This window comes from Cuculus canorus, chromosome 3, assembly GCF_017976375.1.
Source record: "Cuculus canorus isolate bCucCan1 chromosome 3, bCucCan1.pri, whole genome shotgun sequence".
Classification (NCBI taxonomy): domain Eukaryota; kingdom Metazoa; phylum Chordata; class Aves; order Cuculiformes; family Cuculidae; genus Cuculus; species Cuculus canorus.
In genome coordinates this window covers 5547550-5567532 of record NC_071403.1, presented here as the reverse complement: position 1 = coordinate 5567532, position 19983 = coordinate 5547550, and the positions used below count along the sequence as shown (strand labels likewise).

The 19983-nt window shown below is 39.7% G+C and overlaps 1 protein-coding gene across 20 annotated transcripts in view; it reads right to left on the bottom strand.

Annotated features, from left to right (window-relative positions):
- Positions 1–9162: 9162 nt before the first annotated feature.
- DLGAP2 (DLG associated protein 2) overlaps positions 9163–19983 on the bottom strand; it is a 508423-nt gene continuing 497602 nt past the window's right edge. For 18 of the 20 annotated variants that reach the window (XM_054063034.1, XM_054063035.1, XM_054063039.1 and 15 more), the window contains 3 exons: positions 15574–15726; positions 14738–14755; positions 9163–13252 (listed from right to left, as the gene is read on the bottom strand). In XM_054063034.1, coding sequence (XP_053919009.1) covers positions 13034–13252; positions 14738–14755; positions 15574–15726 — 390 coding nt within the window. In that variant the 3' untranslated portion in view covers positions 9163–13033. The remainder of the gene's footprint in view (positions 13253–14737; positions 14756–15573; positions 15727–19983) is intronic. The other 2 variants (XM_054063036.1, XM_054063055.1) reach the window with 1 other exon arrangement.

Sequence of the window (19983 nt, the reverse complement as noted above, 5' to 3'; positions counted from 1 at the left end):
TTGAAGCAGAATTATGCTAAAATTCGGTTTCGAATCACCTGAAGTAATCATGTATTCTTAAGAAACAAAGAATAATGAATACGGCATGTATATTTGTTTTGGTCTATAGGTTTTCCATTTCCTCAGCCCTATTCTCCTCATCCTTCGTTTCAGCTTCTGTGGTTTTATCGCAAATGGTTTTACCCCAAGTTACTTAAACCAACCCAAATATAAATTTTGCCATTTAAAGGCAATAAATGCATGTAAAGCTTACAGTTGATCCTCTTTTATTTATGTATGGATAAATATATACATACATATTATATACATACATAGGCATATATGTATATATATAATATATACATATATATTATATATATAATATATACATATTATATATATATACACATATGGATATATGTATATATACACACATACAAAGCCACATAAACTCATACAAATATATAAATATAATCATTCATAAAACTTTAAATACCAGCCTTTTTCCCTAAGATGTTGTCAATGCTTCATAAATTTATAAATATTTTAGGAAATTTACTTTGACATGTTCAAACCCCAAAGCATAACATTCATCTGCTTCCCTCACTGTTCCCTCATGATTTATTTCCTATCTGGCAAAACTGATTTATCACCTCTATTATGATTGGGTTTATGTCATTTTTTTAATACTTAGAATCTGTGATTTTTGCCAAAGCTAATTTCCTTTTTAAATTTGTTTGAAACAGTCTATTATCATACAGTCCTCAAGGTTCTGCATTTAAATTGATTTGTCATTATTTTCCATTCCATTGACCTAAGCTCTGTCCTCCTCAAACATTCTAGTGCCAAGCCCTGCAGCGAGCGTGATGAGGTTTAGGTGAATGGAGTGCAGCAACGACAGATGCACAGCCCTTCTGAGAAGAAAGCCCCCCCTGTTTTTATGTATCCCCCAAATCGCTCACACCCATGTGGATGAATTAGTGATGGTCATGAAGAACAAAACAGCCACACAACCTCCACAAGGAGTTTCTAGGAGATTTTGGCAGAGCTTGTTAATTATTTCTATGCCTGGTTAGGATTTGAGCTTCTGTTCAGTGGGAAAGGCTGAGCTGATGTTACTCCACATGTGGGGCAGAAACTTTCTTTTGATTGAAATGTTCTCAAACTGGATATCAGAAAAAAAAATTCCACAGAAAGGATCATCGGGCGCTGACGGAGGCTGCCCAGGGAGGTGGTGGAATCACCATCCCTGGAGGTCTTTAAAAGACGAATAGACGAGGTGCTCGGGGACATGGTTTAGTGGCAGATAGGAATGGTTGGACTCAATGATCCAAGAGGTCTTTTCCAACCTGGTGATTCTATGATTCTATGATTTTTCTCTTAATTGCAACATCTGAAGCAGCCCCACGCCTGCTAATAATAAAATCAGATATGAACCTCCTACTAAGGAAGGAACATTGCTGACTCAGCCACTATCAGCAATTTTCTTTATTTAGGATTAAAGCCTTTCAGTCAAGAACTGACCGGCTTCATTCCTTTGGGATCTGACAGACCCATAAGACACAAGAGAAGAAGTGGAGCCCTGCCATGATGCTGAGCACTTGCCTCCCCGACCACTGAGACCAGGTGAGGTACACGTGAGGATGCTGGGACACCTGCAGCACCTGCAGTTCAGGCTATCCTCTCCCATCCACCCGCCTGGTCATCATCTCCTTCTGGGAAGAGCTGAGGAACAGCTCTCTGAGCAGCACTTGCAGTTTCGGCAGGTGAATACCTCTTTCACACTCGCAAACAGCCAGTTGCTTCTAAATAGGATTGTATGTCAAGTGAGAGGAGGAGATCGGTGATCCACGCACATCCCCTTCAGGCCATAGAATCATAGAATTGTTTGTGTTGGAAGGGACATTAAAGATTGTCTAATTCCAAACCCCTTCCATGGGCAGGGACATCCCACTGGCTCAGGCTGCCCAAGACCCCATCCAACCTGGCCTTGAACACCTCCAGGGAGGGGATGCATGTGTGCAGCCTGGATGCTGGGTGGTTCCTGTGGCTCTCCAGAGGGTTCTGAGAGGTGGATCACAGCCGCAAGGTTGCGCTTGTTACTTTATCTTACTGGGTCCTTGAACTAAACATTTTTTCCCAGAATTCGCTACCCTTATTCAAACAAACAACAAAAAGTTGAACTTTTATGCTAATTATGACAATAACTTCCTTCCAGGGAATGGAGGGACAATTGCATTAACTGTTCACACAACCTCTTTGTGTGGAAACAAGTCAATCTTTTCTCGATCCATTTTCTAAAGTCCGTTCACTCAGCTCATCATTTCTAAATCTCTTAGAATACTTGTTGTTTGCTTCTGAACTTTCTCAATTCCTCCAAAACAGGATATAATACTCTAACCAAAACCTTACCAGTACTGACCAGAGTGAAGCAAGAGCCTCTCTGTAGAACACGACACATCGCTGCATCCCTAGAGTCTGGCTTGCTACTTTCCCAGTGTCCTGACTGAGGACTCAGTCACTCAGTGTCGCTTTTAGGTATACTGAAATGCTTCTGCCTGTCTCACCCATTCACATGTGTTTGAGCATTTGCCTGAGATTCAGAAGGTAATTTCTGCCATAGAATCATAGAATCAGAATCATAGAATCACTAGGCTGGAAGGGACCCATTGAGTCCAACCATTCCATCTGCCATCTCAGAAAGGATTTGCATGGAAGTGGCTATGTTGAAGACAGTGAAATTGGGAGAGGCTGTATCTCGTTATTGCCCAGACATGGCAGTCTGGTCCCTAAACGACACTAGCCAGGGACTCAAAAATCATCCTGCCCTCTGCCTCAGCCCTCCCATGGTCCAAGCCTAAGACAGAGACATGAGCTACACCCAAGTAATAAAAGGCTCTCGGCCTGTTAGAAGTCCTTAGGTACCTGGCATACAGCAAAATGCATGGGCCATGGAGGTAGCTACTGAGCAGCCTGGATGGAGGATGAGCCATGTCTCAGATACCTGTGTTTGATTTTATGGATCTGAAGACCATTCCCTTCTCTGGGTAATTTGTTGTAGCTTGGCTTGCAATGTCAAGTCCAATTATGTGCGTGCACCATAATTTAAGATTGTGTATACATGGATGATTACACAGCACGATCATTTGTTAAGCCACACTAATTTAATGATATGTTAATACATTCACTATTAGATTCCCCCTTTCCTTAAGAGCATGTGATTTAACTTGTGTTGATTTAACATCAGGTTGACTCACTTGTAGCTTGTGATCCACCATGGTCAACATCTACTTTTTCTCAAATGGGTATTCCGTCACATCTGAGCTTGAACACGTCTCTTCAGTTTTGCATTTTTTTCTTCGCTGAATTTCATCACACTGGATTTAGAAAGTGTGTACAGTTTTTGAGGGTCATTTTGCATTTTGATCATATCCACCGTGGAACCCATAACCACTGTATCTCATGACCAATGGATGTTATATTTTTTAGCAAATCATCAAAGCTGTCAGTGAAAGTACTGACTCGTAGTGAAAGCAGGTTAGATTTTCATAAGATTCTTCCTTTCCCACTTCAAAAGCCCTTTTGATTTCATAATGGGTCAAGGAGATATACATTTCTAAAATAATATTTTCAGCTGCATCAGATTTTGTTTTAAAACAATTTTATTTAGGCAATATTTTCCTAGTTTTATATAAAAATGTTACACTGGAACTGTATCAAAAGCCTTAATGAAGTGAAGATGTATCACAGCCTCTTGTTTTTACCTAAGCCATTAGGCCATTCTTCCTGTCAAAGAAGAAAATTAAATGGCTTGACATGATAGGATGTTGGCATTTCAGTGTTGCCTAGTTTTTATCACCATATTATCCTCTAGCTACTTATTAATTGATTGTTTAAAAATTCACAGCAGAATCTGTCCGGGGATTGTGTTAGAGCTGCAATAGGTTATGTAAGGCACTTGTCTACATTTCAGAATTTTCACACTTGAGCTGTGCCGCTACGGCTAAAACAATAACAGCCTTCGCAGACCCACTGCCGGTGTCAGTGCGGTTCAGCTGGAAGGAATATGCTAATTCCAGAACATGTATTCTGCACCTGATTATTTGGTTGAGCAATTGAAATAAAATATGCCACATTTATGCTCCAGCTTTACTGACCTCAGTAGTTCCTCCGCAATGACCGTCCTTATTTATGCGGGTATGCCTATAAAACTATGGCTGTAATGCTATTGTACGAGAAGCAGCTTGCTTGTTAGTCCTGAAATCCCTTCCAGATTGCAGGAAGAGTCACCCTAATTTAGGGAACTCGTGATGGGTAAGACAAGCTAAATGGTTATTGGAATTTCAGCAAGAAGTGTTCAAGGCCTTAGATGTAAAATATTGGGAAAACGTCAGTAGAGAACTGCTATAAGGGATGCTCTAGGTCGTAACATTTACTGCTAGGAGACAGAAAAAAAAAGAAGGGTTAAGCTGCTCTAATGACCTCTCTCTCTAAATTTTGTTTTCATAAGAACTGCTGACATATAGTGGGAAAATTCTGAGCCTTCCACAAGTATTAAAGACGAAAATTCCTTTATACAAGTAATGAGGCAGCAGAGTTCTGAATCTTTAATTTTATTGGTCTTACTGCCAAGATGTTTCACAGCTTCTTCGTATACCACCTGTCCACGGTGTAGCTAGCATCATTCATTAATTACGGAGATGTCAACTTCCACCTCCAGTTGACTCGTCATGCCAAAATTCATCATTTCTGTGTTCAATTTTCAAACAAACATCTTTCTTGGACTGCCTTCTTGGGAAGAGATCCCTGAGGGTATCTTCCAACCTAGTTAATTATCCTCTTTTTTTTCTGATGGCTGCGAAACAATTGACAACTGATGGGCTGCTGGGCTGCTGCAACAACCACTCTTCATTTTAATTAACAGCATCTTGCTTTTTGCCTCAGTTTCTCACCTGTGTCTGCCTATCTGTTGTTTCTCACCTAATGGTTGGGTTGTAAACTCGGTGTTAAGGTGAACCTTTTCATTTTGTAATGCACCACGCTGTCTTGGTCCGTAGCTAGGGCTCCTGAGTCTTTTGATAGTATATATAATAAATGAGCAATAGAAATCCAGTAATTCAAGAAAATAAGCTCTTTTCTATGCCACAAAAATTCATATTAGTCATAGTATTTCTGGTACCTCCTTTATTTAGACTCAGAGACTCCACACATCTTTGTTTCATGCTTATCATGGCTTCTGTCTTATCAAGAAGTGTGGCCAATGCGAAGTATTGATCATATTTTCTGCTGATGCTAAAGCTGTTCTCTGAAGGAGATTTGTCTGTGCTGGAAGGTGCTGCAAAATGTAAAGTGGGCTAAAATTTCTCTTGTAAACAGCAAAAGACAAATTCTTTCAGTTATTTCTGCCCAATAATGAGTGCTTACAAATAATTCAATATCAGATGTTTTACACACAAGAGGCTATTATTATTTCTGTTCATGACGCATAATGATCTAATTCCAAATCAATACATGATATTCTATATCTATGGTACTAATACGATTAATCAAAACATATCAATAGCACTGCAACAGTTGATTCTGTCATTTGCCAGATTCCTTCAGATTTTAAATGTGTCTTCCTTTGAATTCAGATAACACCCTATCAAAATATTTTATTGAAAATTAATTTCTGGACACTTAAAGACTACATATCTAATGTAATAATTTAGTGTCGGCTACAAATTGATTGGAAATGGCATATTATAGCTACTGCGTAATTTAAAATGTAATAAAGAGTGTAGTCTATTTTTCTCAAAAAATTTAATCGCAGAATTATTTACAGGAGATGAACATAAACAATACATAAACCAGTTGAAAGAGGCAGCTTCATAAAAGAGCCATGGGGCAAAATAGTGAAGCACATTTTCTTACAATCAGCTGGAGGTGAATAGAGAACCATGAAAAAAGAATAACTCAATAATAAACCAATTCTCAAATATGTCTTCAAAGTAACAAATAACATTCTGATAAAGAAGATATTACTGAGAAGCAAGAAATTATTGTAGCAATGAAACAACATACTGTACATTCAATTTAGGTATCCTGCATGCTACTAAATACAATTTATCAAAAGAACCATAAAAGCATGAGAAAGAGAATTACATAAAATAGTTTAATTCTAGTGAAGTGTAGCTTTATACAGATGGTGAATATTTGGCACTCAGTTCATCCTCATTGTTGATATGATTTCTTATGTATATATATATTTATATATATTTATATATACTTTTAATGATAACTAAACAACTAGTTTCCTGGTTCTAACATTCCTTGAAATTCTATAGGAGGCATTTAATTTAGTCCTTAGGCCACACTTGATTATTTTGGCATGTCACATGGTAAATGAAAGTATGAGTTTCGTCTCTGTACAGAAAATCCTGCACAGTCATAGTGGCTTTTCTTCAGGAAAGAACAGTTTCTAGAGCAGTGTGTAAGTCAGGCTACTCGAAAGGGGCATCTTCTTGATTCAGGAAATTAATATATAAAGTGTACTAAAGAGTACATACATTGTGAGCCCTTTTAAAAGGAGATGGCCATACTATTAAACCTCTAAAAGGTAAATCAAAGCATGGATATGAGCATGTGGATTCCATGGGCAATTATAAACAAAGCTGGTATTTATTTGTGAGGACTATAATCAGAGACCTGAACCTACTTCCAAGCTCTCTGCTTGACTGTGACCCCACAAATTAATTATGCACTGGCTGACTTGAACGGTAAGTCCTTCCTACCTCAGCAGGACTTGCTGAGATGGATATTGATCTGAATTATACTGATCCCAATCTGACATTCCTTTCTGATTTCACTTTCTTAGCATTGATTCTAATACAACTGAATCAGAACTTAGCCCGAAGCTCTGCAATAATTCAGCTCACAAATAAGAAACCTGTATGACAGTTCAGCTTTAGGAATGGGAAACACTGTGTTGAATGAAAGAAGAGAAAGGGAAGGAGAAGAAAAATCCTCACTAATGGGTTGTGTTGGTGAGTATTGACCATATCTTCAAATAAACCTCCCCCTCATTTAAGCTTAGGTTAAAATATTCATGGTTTTGTACAAGAGAAATAATAATAAAAAAAATCCTTACAATTTACAAAACAATTTAGAAAAATAACAATTTGGCCTTAATAAAAGAGACAATTAAATTGCCAGTTGATGAAAACTGTTCTTTGTTTGCTCAGTTAAAGAGCAAGCAGTGTAGACATACTAATTTACATTATCTACGATCTGACTTCAAAAGCCCCGTTCTGTTTCCGCAATGAAGGGTAATGGGAGAAACATCCATGTGTGGAAAGGTGGGACCGTGAGCACGTAGTCTTCCTCTGCGATTCTCATTTATGAAATACAATATGCAATCTGGAATATGCTTTTTAGATATAACGATCGCTATGGCCTCTTGCGGTTATTAGAATTGTATTTTGTAACGAGGAGCTGAATCAGCCTAAATATGCTGGCCAAATTCTCTTTTGGGCAAGGTTCCATTTCAATTTCCCTTTTATACTCGCTGTCCTGAACAGCCTATTATGTAGTTAAACAGCTGCAGCATTACACCATAGAGGTAGCTGCATTTCTGAGATAAATTAAGCAATTTCGGTGTATACGAAGGGCTTAATTCCTGCCAGGAGTTTGTGTATGCCTACGAGTACGCCATAAACCAGCTGTTCCCTAAGGATGGCCACTGGAAGCGAACACAGTGACTACTTGCAGATGGGCTGTGGGGATGCAGTAGGCAGAGAACCTGCCGTGACCGTCAGTGCTGAGGCCAAGCTGCAAGAAAGCAGCGCAGTCTGCAGGAACACGAGTGTTGACTGTGGTTCCTGGGTCCAACCGTCTGGGACCAGGACACCCAAAAAACTGTTTAGTATATACGTATGTGTCTATATCCTCCCTCTAATCCGCCTCCTGCCAATGCAGAGAGAGGTGTCCTGGCTGCTCTGCCGTACAAAGAACCCTTCGGGTTAGAGCTGGGTCTCAGTGAAGAGCAGCTGCCCAAGACAAAGCATAGTCCTTATCCCCAAGTCTTGTGCCTCATGTGATCCCTCGCGTTGGCTTGACTGGAGGGCAGAGCCGGGCAGGGAACAGGACGTGCGGCAGTGACGCCAGAGGAGAAGGCTGCTTTTGCAGCGCGTGCCCCACATCAGTCTCTCCCACTAAGAAAGTCGGGGGAAAAATGCACTTGTGAAGGAGAGACTTGCCAAAATCCCCGACAAAGAGGGCTCAGCTGCAGGTGGCGTCAGCTCCTGCTCCTGGCACCAGCCAGGGGTCTCCAGTGATGCCCTCCCAGGGGAGATCCTCCACCACAGGGACTCTCACCCAATGAACTGCAAAAGCAGACATTGTTCTGGAACCTTAATTTCATGTTATTCTTTCCTTGCCTGCACCCTGGAGGGAAGGTATGAGCATCACCCTCACCTCTGCTTTGCTCGGGTCCTCCTCTTGTTTCAGTGAGTCTTTGCTTCTCCTTTGGCACAGACTCGGACTGTAAGGTTCCTCCCAGGTGCTGGGATTTTGGCGTGGAAGGAAACTCCCTGGCAGCATGGGGACAGGCAGGAGAGACCCCAGCATCCCACCGTGCCGGCTCACCAGGCCATGGGCAGGGTAACTTGCCCCAGCTGCAGCCCAGCCTGGAGTTTGCGTGTTGGCTAATAAAGTGCTCGGAGATCCTCCTAGATGAAAGGCACTGTATATATGGAAGTGTCAACCTGTCACCTCTCTAGACGCTAAGGGGTTTGCTGACATTCCTCACCTTAAACACAGTTTGCAGGTGGTACGACTACATCATAAGATGCTCTGGGAGCAGGAGTAACTCTGCTTCGTGTTTCATCTTTTTGTCTAATACTGAGGGTCCCGCTACACGGAATCTTACAGCTTTTCAGTGCACACAGCTCGGCGCTTGGAGCTGCCAAACCAGCTTCACACCTCCAAATAACATGCAGAAAACATCACTTGATGGGTCCCCCTCCGGTGTGTTCCATGGACCGGCGCCAATGCTGAAACACCGGGGAGGACATCAAACCCACTGACGGGGGAGGGCAGGATCAAGGCTCTGAATGCGAAGGGCTGAGATGGGCTGATGGGGACCGACGCTGGTCCAGGTGCGTGCGGCTGAGGTGGACCTGTGTGGGGAGGAAGGGTGCCGTGGGGCCAAGAGCCTCTTAAAGGCATCGCTCCAGCAGGGCAGGAGGAGACTATGGGGCATGTATGGTTCGTCATCACGTAGCAGTTATTTCTTGTCCTCGCAAAACCACCCAATGACCAAACACTTTATACTAGATGCAGTGCTGAAGAAGATGAAACTAGAGTACTAATTTACTGATACAGCAGGACATGGGCTTATTTTAAAACAAATAATTTCCATTATATAAAATGTATTTTATAGATCTATATGAAATCCACACACCTTCCTATGCACGCTTTAATTCCTTCCTGATTGATCTCAAATCTTACATAGTGGCAAGGTTTAAGCAGGAATTAAAATGTCATTTTTTGGCATTGAACTATACAACGTTATTAGTCTTTGCACGCTGCCAAAGGCCATTCTAATCAGGTCAACATGAAATGATAGAACACTTCATAATATACTCACCAATTTACAAAGAATTTCAAATCTAAAAAAATATACAAAACAAAAATAAGTATGGCAAATATCAACAATTTTACCAGTCAGGTCTTTTTCTTTATTTAAATTTTCAGAACTCTGTTTATTATACTTGTGTCTTACAGGCAATGACGAAGTGAACAGAGACTTTCTATAATTTTCATCTGTTAAAATAAATATTAGTCCAATTAGCAGTTAATGAAACACCAGACTATTTTGCTATATCCAGCTGTTCTGTGTGGGTCTACACCATGAAATCTCTGAGTAGAAAGCATTGCACTTTCTATCTTTCTGTTTATTTATGTTCCTTCTCCGTTGCTTTTGTAACTGAATTTTATTTTTATGATGTGGGATCAGATAGCAATTGATCTGTTTAGATGTTTATTAAGATACCACGTGCTGTGTTTCTCGTGTCAGGGACTGAAGCAATTTGACTTTGATTTATTTGCAACACAAGTATGATAAGCATAATGCTATTTTTCTAAACTAATCATGTATAATCTGCAAATAGAAATGGCTTATTTGCCTTTAATGATAGAATGTTACCTGTACAATAATTTAATATATTGCACTTTGAAACATAACATGCACAGATAACATCTTATCAGATTTTTCAATAGGCATCTAGTTTGCTTTTGAGTCTTTCTTTCTTTCTTTTTTGGAAGAAAGGTAGAACAAACAGATATCATAGATGTCTAAAGCACATATCAGGCATTTTCTCGTAATGGCGTGGGAAATGTAAAATTCAGGGTTGGCATCATTCACACAGGCCTTTTTTTTGCCTGCGAACATTCAATAACATTTTAACATATTAAAAAAACCTATCAAAATATGATTCTAAAATTAAAGACTTATATGGACTGCTCCAAGGCAGCATTATTTGGTCAGCTGGGATCTAAGCTTACCTCTAATCTCTTCATTTTACAATTTGTCTTTATAGTCTGATTACTGGCAGAATCAAGTACAACTTGTCTCGATCGCGTGACCTGCTGCTGCAGGGTTTCCAAGGGAGTAAGTCAAGTGTGATTTGTTCTCGAAATATACAGGAAAATCAGATATAATGTCCCAGCTGCCATATACGTATATAGGGATGTGCGTGCCTATTTTAAATTTCTTAAATCTAGGAAAGACACTGGCTTTAGTTTTGTGTGGATATTCCTAATTAGCAGCTCCACTTGAAATAAGACTAAAGATGACAGTGTCTGCATTTGTCTTTAAAATAGCATAATAAATACAGAAAGTAGCATCAATGTTGTACACCACCTAAGGTTCAGCTCTTTCCTTAATAGAAAATGCCTTGCAAACATGAGGGATGGGAAATAAGATGTTTTCATCTATAGAAGTATATTTCAGGGATTTAATAATCTTTTTCTTCTTCTTTTTTTTCTTTTTTTTTTTCTTTTTATTTTTTTTTGCATTTTTGAAGGATATACATTCGTCTTGGTTTTTGCTTCCAAATATAGTTTAAGGCTATTTGGTAAAGTATATACCAGATATCAGGCTCAATTTACAGGGTTTTCTCCTCACAGAAACTTCTCAAAACTTCATCTCTAAAGATTCATATCTTGAAGCTAAGCATGCTTTATCAGCTGTGCTCCAAAGACAGAAATCATGCTTAACACTACACACCGTAGGAAAAAGAGAAGAAAAAGAAACTCAAAAAAAAAAAACCCCAAACAACAAAAAAACCCCAAAAGAAAACAGATTTGAAGCAATGTCAGGTCTGCAAAAACCTATGATACTTCATCTTTTCAGTCAACCATCAGGCTGCAGGGTGCGTGGGATTCGGATTTAAAGTGCTCGTCAGGTGAAGAACCAAAGTGCTCAAGTATAATTAAATAGCTGTTCTGCCTATGGCTAAATACATTGCATTTGTTAAAGCAGGGAATCGGGGGGATGCGGTAGTCGGGGCTCTCTGTCTCACTGGGTTCAAACTGTTTGGACCTAAAGCAACGTTCGGTAGGATTTGAACCTCGGAATCGGGGGCTGCGGGTTACTCATCTTATTGCGTCTTCACCTGAAGACTTCGAAGTGCTGGGTTGCTCGGTTGGCTCTGGAAGGTAGGTGAAGTGGAATAATTCTGTCTTAAATTGTTTAAAATTAAAGCCTCTTGACTGTGGGAGTTACCACTTCTCTATTCTGACAATGTGAGGCTTGCAATATATTATTTTCCTTATATTCCATGGCTGGAAATAACTTATCTCTGAAGTCATGTTTTTTTTTAATGTCTGAAGCAAGCAAGAAACTTATTCTTGCCATAAATTATACTGCATAGAAAAATAGTTCTAAAATAAAAATACAACTGTAAACCACAGTTCACCTTTACCTTAACATAACCATTTAAACTTAGATATACTTACCACTCACATTCATATTTCTTAAACTGTTTACAACATCACAACTGGCATTTTAAACAAGCAAGATTTTTTTTTTTTTTCTCAAGGATACCCTGGAAACTCAATTGATATAACATTTTGAGCGTTTGAAATATTACATGTAGCACAGCTCTTGAAATGAAAGAGAGGTTTATAAAATAAATGTTAACACGTAAAAGAACTGTTAAAAATGCAATGAGTGTTCCAAAGGAGCGAGTATAACTTTTTCTTTACACATCTTGCTACAGAAGATCTAACTTTTTAAGGCTTCCATTTTCCTTTCACCCATCACTCAAGTCCTCTTGCATTATAATTTCGCTTAGGTTTCAGAGTGTTGTTACACCGCTAACAGCAAACATTTCTCAGCGGGCATTCCCACCACCACCAGACTTGTATGCTTCTTGGTTTCTGATGAACTTTGGAGTTTTAGTGGCTGGATATCCCTGTTCATCTCCAGAAACTTGACATGACATGAGAGGCCTAATGTTATTTTGCAGTAACAAAGATGAGAAGAGTGGCAGAGCACATGGGTAAATACGTTAGCTGGGTTCTAGGAAAAGAAACTGGAGGTCAGAGAGATAAATGGGTTCTTTCTTTCCTGCTCTTTACATTTGTAGCACCTTCTACTTGGATTAGCTAATGCCTCTAGTGAATGGTGAGATGCACCCATTTATAGTTTGTTATTCTTATCCCTAATTATCACACATTTTATAAAAATATAAATAACAAAAAAGTAAGCTGGGTTCCATCTCAAGAGGTGTTTCTTGTTGTCCTCTGAGAATATATTGGATAAGTCAGGTCTCAACAAGCCCTATCCATTGGAGCTGATTGTAAGTCAGACAATAAATACAAAAAGAAGTCGTTCTTGCGATGAGCGCAGCAAATTCTGAGGAAATCAAAAGCATTCCACTGTGCTTATGGCACAAAGAACACAACAGCAAGGGCATATTTAGTGGAGAGAATGAGACAAAAATTACCAGGTAAGTGACAAACTGTACAAGCATTTCGTTTAAAAAAGGAACTCTGCAGCATTCTGTCTTTAAAGCCGGGTTTGAGCCTCTGGGATATATATTTCGATGCTGTCTGCTCGCTCTGTGGCTGAATTCTGCCGGAATGAGGCTGCTCTCTTGGCAGCCATTAGCCGTCTTCTAGCTTCTTGTCGCTGTCTGTCAGGTAGGTCCAGAGATTTTTCTCTCGTGATAGGGAATTTTCCTTTTGGGGGCTTCTTTGGTACAGGAGGAGGAACCTTTCTTTCTTCCTGCAACAGGGTATTAAAACTAAGGGTGAACTGCGTGCGGAAGATGCCGTCAGCAGAGCATGCAAATCGAAGACGTGAAATGCAAAATACTGGTTACATACATCAAGCATGCTCCGTTTGGGCTTTCCAATCGGCTGACTAACGGATTACACGAAGAGCTATCCACACTAAGGACACGGACAAAACCCTGTTGTTTCAGCAACCACTACAAGTCCTGCAGTCCTGTGCCTTAAAAAAAGACTACGCTTCCTTGTCCTATCCTTGCAGGAACTCTGCACATGCAATCCGCGTACCTCGCTTTCACGTGAATTTGTTTAATTTTAGCTGACACATTATTACACTCATTATAAACAGAAACACACACTGGCTCTCCAATAAGAATTCAGCGCATCTGTGTGGTCTGATCAAGTGAAAAGACTGTGATTAGCAGGATAGGATTTTTAATTAAATTAATCATACTGAGTTTAGCCTCAGCTGGATATGAGATAGCAGCTGTGTATACATATCTATTAGTTTAGTCTCCTCCAAGAATTGCTAAATGGAAACATGCAAGCACCAGCCAGAGAGAGAACATAAGGCTAATTTTTCTCCTTGCCAGCCTGGAATGTTTTAAAGAAAGTTATATTGAAGAATTATCAAATTATAAAGTGAAAATAGGTAGATTTTGGTACCAAAGTAGCTGTAATTTGTTCTGCAGGTTTTAAATCAAGAATAGTTTTGAGGTATGAAATTGATATTTTACTCCATTTAGGGACTGAAATATTATATAAGAGCCTTCAAAAGATAATTTAGGATCACAGAATCATACAAGAGTTTAGGTTGGACGGGACCTTTGGAGGTGATCTCATACGCCCCATTCAAAGCCCACTTGAAATTAGACATAATTTTGGAGTTAAAGCAGGTTTTTCAACATCACATTTAATACTGGACTGAAGAGCCCTGAAGACAGAGACTCCACAACTTCATATAGATAATACGGTTATTATATTCCATCCTTCTGCTATATCATTTCTTAAAGTAATAGTAATAGTTCAGAGTATGGGCTGTTCCTTATGGAGAACACAGATAATTTGATACACAGCAGGATTCAAATAATACAAAAATTGAACTGATGCTCCTATGGTTTACAGACTCTTCATTGTTCGGTCTTTTCTTTTTAAAAAACTAGTTCTAAGTCTACTACAAAATCCATTAGCCAAGATTAAATAACTAAGGCTATTTAAGAACGGAGTTCTACATTCTCAACTCAACAGGAACAGTGTAGTGGCCTAAGATGCTATTCCCCATGAAAGCCAGCTCTCCTAGTCTTTATTTTCTCTATTTCCTGTTTTCAACAGGAAAATAAGGGCTCCTTTCCTATTGTCCCACCTTATCCTCTTTTTCTCCCCACTTTTAGTTATTTCCCTCCTAGGAACATCACTGTTCTGTCACTATAATTATTTCTTACTTCCAGTTGTCACTAGTAAGCAAGAATTGCAAACTCACCATCCACCAATCAGTTGGCTGAAAATTAAAATCCAAGAGGAGCATGAAGAAATGAAAGACTTGTCAAAATGCCTCCTAATTCCTCCCAAACCAAACAAGTATTCACCTGAGGCCAACAGTACTGACTCAAACCAAATGCTGTCTTCATCTGACTGACACAATAATCAGCAAGGATAGTGGGAGAATCAGGGTGAGGGATGGAGCTCTAGAAAGGGGAACGGCACTTTCAGGATTACATCGTTTTCGTGGGCAATTTGCCACCTTTGGTGTGGCTGGGGCGTCTCCCAGGTGGGGAAATTGCAGGGCTGAGGTGCAGGCAGTTTGCCAAAAGCACCCTTTTGTCCCCCAAACTTTTGTGGGCCAAGATTTACTTTGACCTGCGCTTGGTTTTGCCACGTGCTTTTACTTCACTCCTGTTCTAGTAGCGATTGTGTCGTGCAGGCAGGATTGAATACTGCTGTACTCGGGTGTGAGCTGCCCCAAATGTAGAAGACTGCTGAGTTTATCTCGACTGAATTCTCAGGCTGTTATTCTCAGTCTGAATTAATCAGATGATATTTAATTTCTAGCCTTTAGGATGTGAATCCAAATCATTTGAACAAAGTGTTACGGAGTGGACAAACTTAGCAAAATCCATTTATTTGTTATACAGTTCTGCTCAGTATTGTTAAAAAAACCCCCTCACATCTGATGGAGGTTTCTGTATACAAATTGAGCCGTGAAAATTAGATAATTTCTAGGGTTAGAAAGCTACTGGGTTTCAGTATTGTATTTAATACAAAGAGACCACAGGCCTACAAATGGGGAGTAAATGGTATTGTCCATGGTGTGCTTACCTTCCTTTCAGGTGATTCTATTATTTTCCATTCATTGAGTTTCAACTGGTGCAGTTCATCAAACTTCATGCTGACGTCTTCAATTGAGAGCTGCAATAAGTCCCAGAAACCTGCTAGGTCCTGGGAAGTTGGTCTCGGCATGGCGCTCGGGTCCTGTCACGCACAAAGGAGAGAAGATGAATAAACCAGGAGGCTTTAAACAACGTGCTTTGAGGCAGGAAAAGCATCACACCAGATGACATTGTACAGCGCTGCTCAGTGCTAAGGCCGTGTGCACTTTACAGCTGGGAGCTGTGATGGGAAAGTTGTGCCTCCTACACAACCCAAACACGAATGTGTTGGGTGTCATATGAGACGCTTTCTGAATCCACGCAGCACGGTAAGTTCCTTAGCTCCATATGCTGTGCTGACCTTCATTTCTAAAAAGAAACAAGCTGACAGTCTCTACCTGCTTATTATTAAAGGGAAGGGGAACGTGCTTTGTATTTTAGCCAGCCTGAAGTCTTCCTGGCTAAAAATTACATTCACGATAGCTGATTAGAAGGCAAAAAAAAATCACCACAAAGAAAGGCTTAATTCAATGTTTACCTTGTCTTCCATTTCCGAATGTATACATAAAGTATAACATTTTGATGGGAATGGTAGGATTTTGTTCTCCAGGGAGTCGAATCACGCTCAGGAACTGGGAAGACTCTACCCCCAGTTACTGCAATTAAGCGGTGCTACGTCTTGCTTAATGGAGCAAACATTGGTAGTAACAATTAGCAAGATGACATTTCATTAGACTATCAACCTGGTGGCCATGCTAGATGAATGTTACATTTAAAGGCACTATACAGACTCTTAACTCTATGCTCTATGAGCATTGGTACTAGTTCAACAAGACAGGATTGCGGCTTCAGTGAAATAGATAATGAATTGATAAATATCTCTGTGAAGATAATGGAGAAATATCTCTTCCCTTCCAGAACAGGAGGAAGCAGTTAAGATGGTCTACACAATGGAGTTGGGAGAGATGGAGTTGAAACCAGCCTAAAGAGACTCTGGATCTCCCCTTTCCTGGCTATGACTAGGTTATTATGTTAGAAACGCCGATGTTTTTGCTGAAGCAAGGCTCTGTGCCCCGTCTTTTACAAATCTAGTCAACAAAGGCATTTTAGGTATTGAACACAACCCCACACAGCTGGAGAAAACCTGAGAGATAAGTCAGCATTTCTACTGAGTTTCTCCCTTGAATCGCACATTTCTAGGGGTCTTACACCAAGTTTGCTACTCAAGCTTGGGTTGGTAGATGCCGCTGTGGGACCTGAGTGCCTGGAGTTAGGCATGGCAAAGTGCAGGTTCAGCTCTAAATCCCTTTGGGAATCTGGGCCAAGAATCACCCTAAAAGCCTTTCCACTTCAATGTCTTCTTGACTAAAAGAAATTTTCTTATTCACAGAGAGTTTTTGAGACTTAACAGAACTGGCCATATAGATTATAAGGGACTTCTGGGAAGCATGGTACAACTCCAGGTTAATGTTCACTGAAAACAACTTAATTGGGTAGATCCCAGTTTATTCCAAAACCATTTAAAATTGATGTCAGTGGTATTAGTTACACTACAGAGGTCAGTATCTCAAGCTTGAGGAAACGACTCCCTGCATGAAATTTGTCGGTCCCACAGCAATATATCTTATATTGCAATCTGTTCTCTCCAGCCTTGTCTCCTCAGTTCCTCTCCCCAGTTACCTCAGAACACTTATTAAATGATGCAACTCATTGACATGCCTTTGCCTTTTGAATGAAAGCTAATTGCTCTCCTATACTCTGCTCATCATGTTTGGGAAAAACGCTGCTTGCGGAGTGTGTGGTGCACTGTCAAACACAAGAGGGCTGCCTCCTGCTGCTTTTGCTTCTGGATCTGGAGTCTACGTTTAAATTCTAGCACAAATGATCAACTAACTAAGTTTTGAAAAGATTGGCTTAAACTTGTTTCTTCTCAGAAGCTGCTCCTTTATTTGTCTCTTATTTGGAATTTAGCTTTGCAGCCCTCCTTCTGAAGCAAGCCTAAAACAAGCAAAAAATACGTAGCCAGTGCCGGAGCTGTTCCGTTTTTGCCTGCAACCATGACATATTGAGCGATGATCTCATGAGCTTAGCAGGAACTGTGCTGACTAGAGAATATGGAGGAGGACACTTCAAAGAAAAAACAGAGTGTTACAAGAGATAATGTGAATAATGCAGAAGGGAGTAGTTATTAATCGGTGATGAGTGTTTTTTTTCTTAGCAGTTAGTGGGAACAGTACACTGTAGGAAACAGCCAGCCAGATTCTTAGAAAAAACCAAACCTTTTCACAGAAGCTTACATTTTTATGAATTTTCCCTAAATTAGAGTCTTTCATCAAAGATCTTAACGCAGAGCATAATTAAATGTTGTCCTTTGACGTTCCCATGACCCTTTGGAAAAGTCCATAGGTAATGAGTGAGCTTCACAGTTTCAGTCTAAGTACATCCCTCTTCCCATTTTGAATTGGCAAAAGTGCCATTGTTCTTTGTCCTACATTTATGCTTATTGTCGTTGAACACTGTCAGAGAAATTGCTGTGTGTTAGCCCTGAAAGCGCTAGATGTTTTCTAGTGGGGGAATGAACGAACTGGCTGCTGTCTGGCAGCATTCCCAGGGGGCACCGAGATGCTGTGTTAGGAGCATATGGAAAGCCTGCTGTGGATATGTGCTAAGGAACTATTTAACAACATACTCTGTCATTAGGCATAGGAAGAAAAGCCTCAAGACATGAATAAGTTAAAAGTCCAGTTCTGCAGTTGCTGCTTTCTGCAGAGCCCATTGCTGATTTAATGAAGCTGAAGAATATTCAGAGCCTAAACCTTCAGAGTGGCATAAAGCTGCTGTTACGGGGTTCACAGGTTTCTTATCCAAATAAGAAGAGGAAAAATGAAATCATGCCAGTTTTTTTTTGGTTATGTTTTCTGCAAAGCTGTATATTTCTCCTTGTGCTTCTATTGCTTTGGCAGTAACGAATCGTTGGCGCTTCCAGAGAGCTGACGGCTGCGCTGAGCAGGAGCTGTGCTTGTTATTGCAGTAACGCTCTCGAGCATAAGTGCTGGACCCACTTGAAGATAAATGAAGTGGAGTGGAGGTTAGCCTCTCCAAATCTTAGTTTACATAGTTTAATCAGGCACTGGAAGGCACTTCGGAATTTGCAGTAAGAAACTTTTAGAACATTGACGAAAATTTCTTCCTTTCACTATGAAATAAATGATAGGAGCACACGTGATGCATTTGATACTACAAGCGTGTTCATCATCTGCTTGCCTGACTTCGCGTATTTCCTCTGTCATTCTGTAGCAGCTATTAAAATTCTTGTTTTGACAGAGTCTTTGAAGTGGATAATTGGATTCTTTCCTAATGAGGACCATATATCTTATCATTTTCTATCAGAAGGTAGGACATTTTTGGCATGACTTTCTCAGTAATATTTGATTGCAGTCTTAGGAACTCTGGATGTTTAACTTTAATGGATGGAAAGTAGCAAGTAGATGTCTGTAGAATGAATGTCTTACCTTAAAAAGTTATGTGGCAAATACTAACAAGTAAAGAAATGTATCTAATCAAACATATAGGTCATGTCTCCTGTCACACCCGCAACAGAATGCAGCACATTTAATGTATGAAGCGCAGGAGCAGTCAAAAGGTGAAAGTAACACTTGATTTTGAAGTGAGCCGAAGCAAGTAGGTGCTCTCCCACCAGCCCTAGATAGAAGAATTACATTCGTCTATTGATTAGTATCATCTTCCCCCAACGTTTATATCACCGATGGCTGCTGTCATATTAATGAAGATAACATTTAGAATTGAATTAGTCTCTAATGAACTTCCAGAACAATAGCAGTAACTCTCACAAGTAATACACTGCATCTGTTCCTTTAGCCCTAGGACATCTTATATATAATTGGCAATGAAAATTATTAAATCCAATTTTATGAACATTATGCATATTCCCAAGATCAGCCTGGTTTTCAGGTAGATAGAAAGCTGGATCACGTATTCTCTGCTATTCTGCTATTTTACTATTCTCCACTTACTGTAATATGAAAAATTTCTCCTTTCTTACCAGAAATACACTTACTATTTTGGGGTATTACAAAAATAAGCCATAATATTATGTCTTAGAAAACTTGCATTTGTCCTTTTCTGATTTTTATTCATTAATAAAGACAGAAAAAAAATAAAAAAGGACAAAATGCAACCAGATTGAAATTATGTTTGCTTTGACAGAAAATGTACTAACACCATGTTTAAGGAATTAAGTTTAAAAAAAAAAAAGGGAGTGGTAAGACAAAAAGTGATACTTGAAAATAACACTTCAGATTGCTTCGGTTTGGGAATATTAAACTTAGATTTGTTGTTG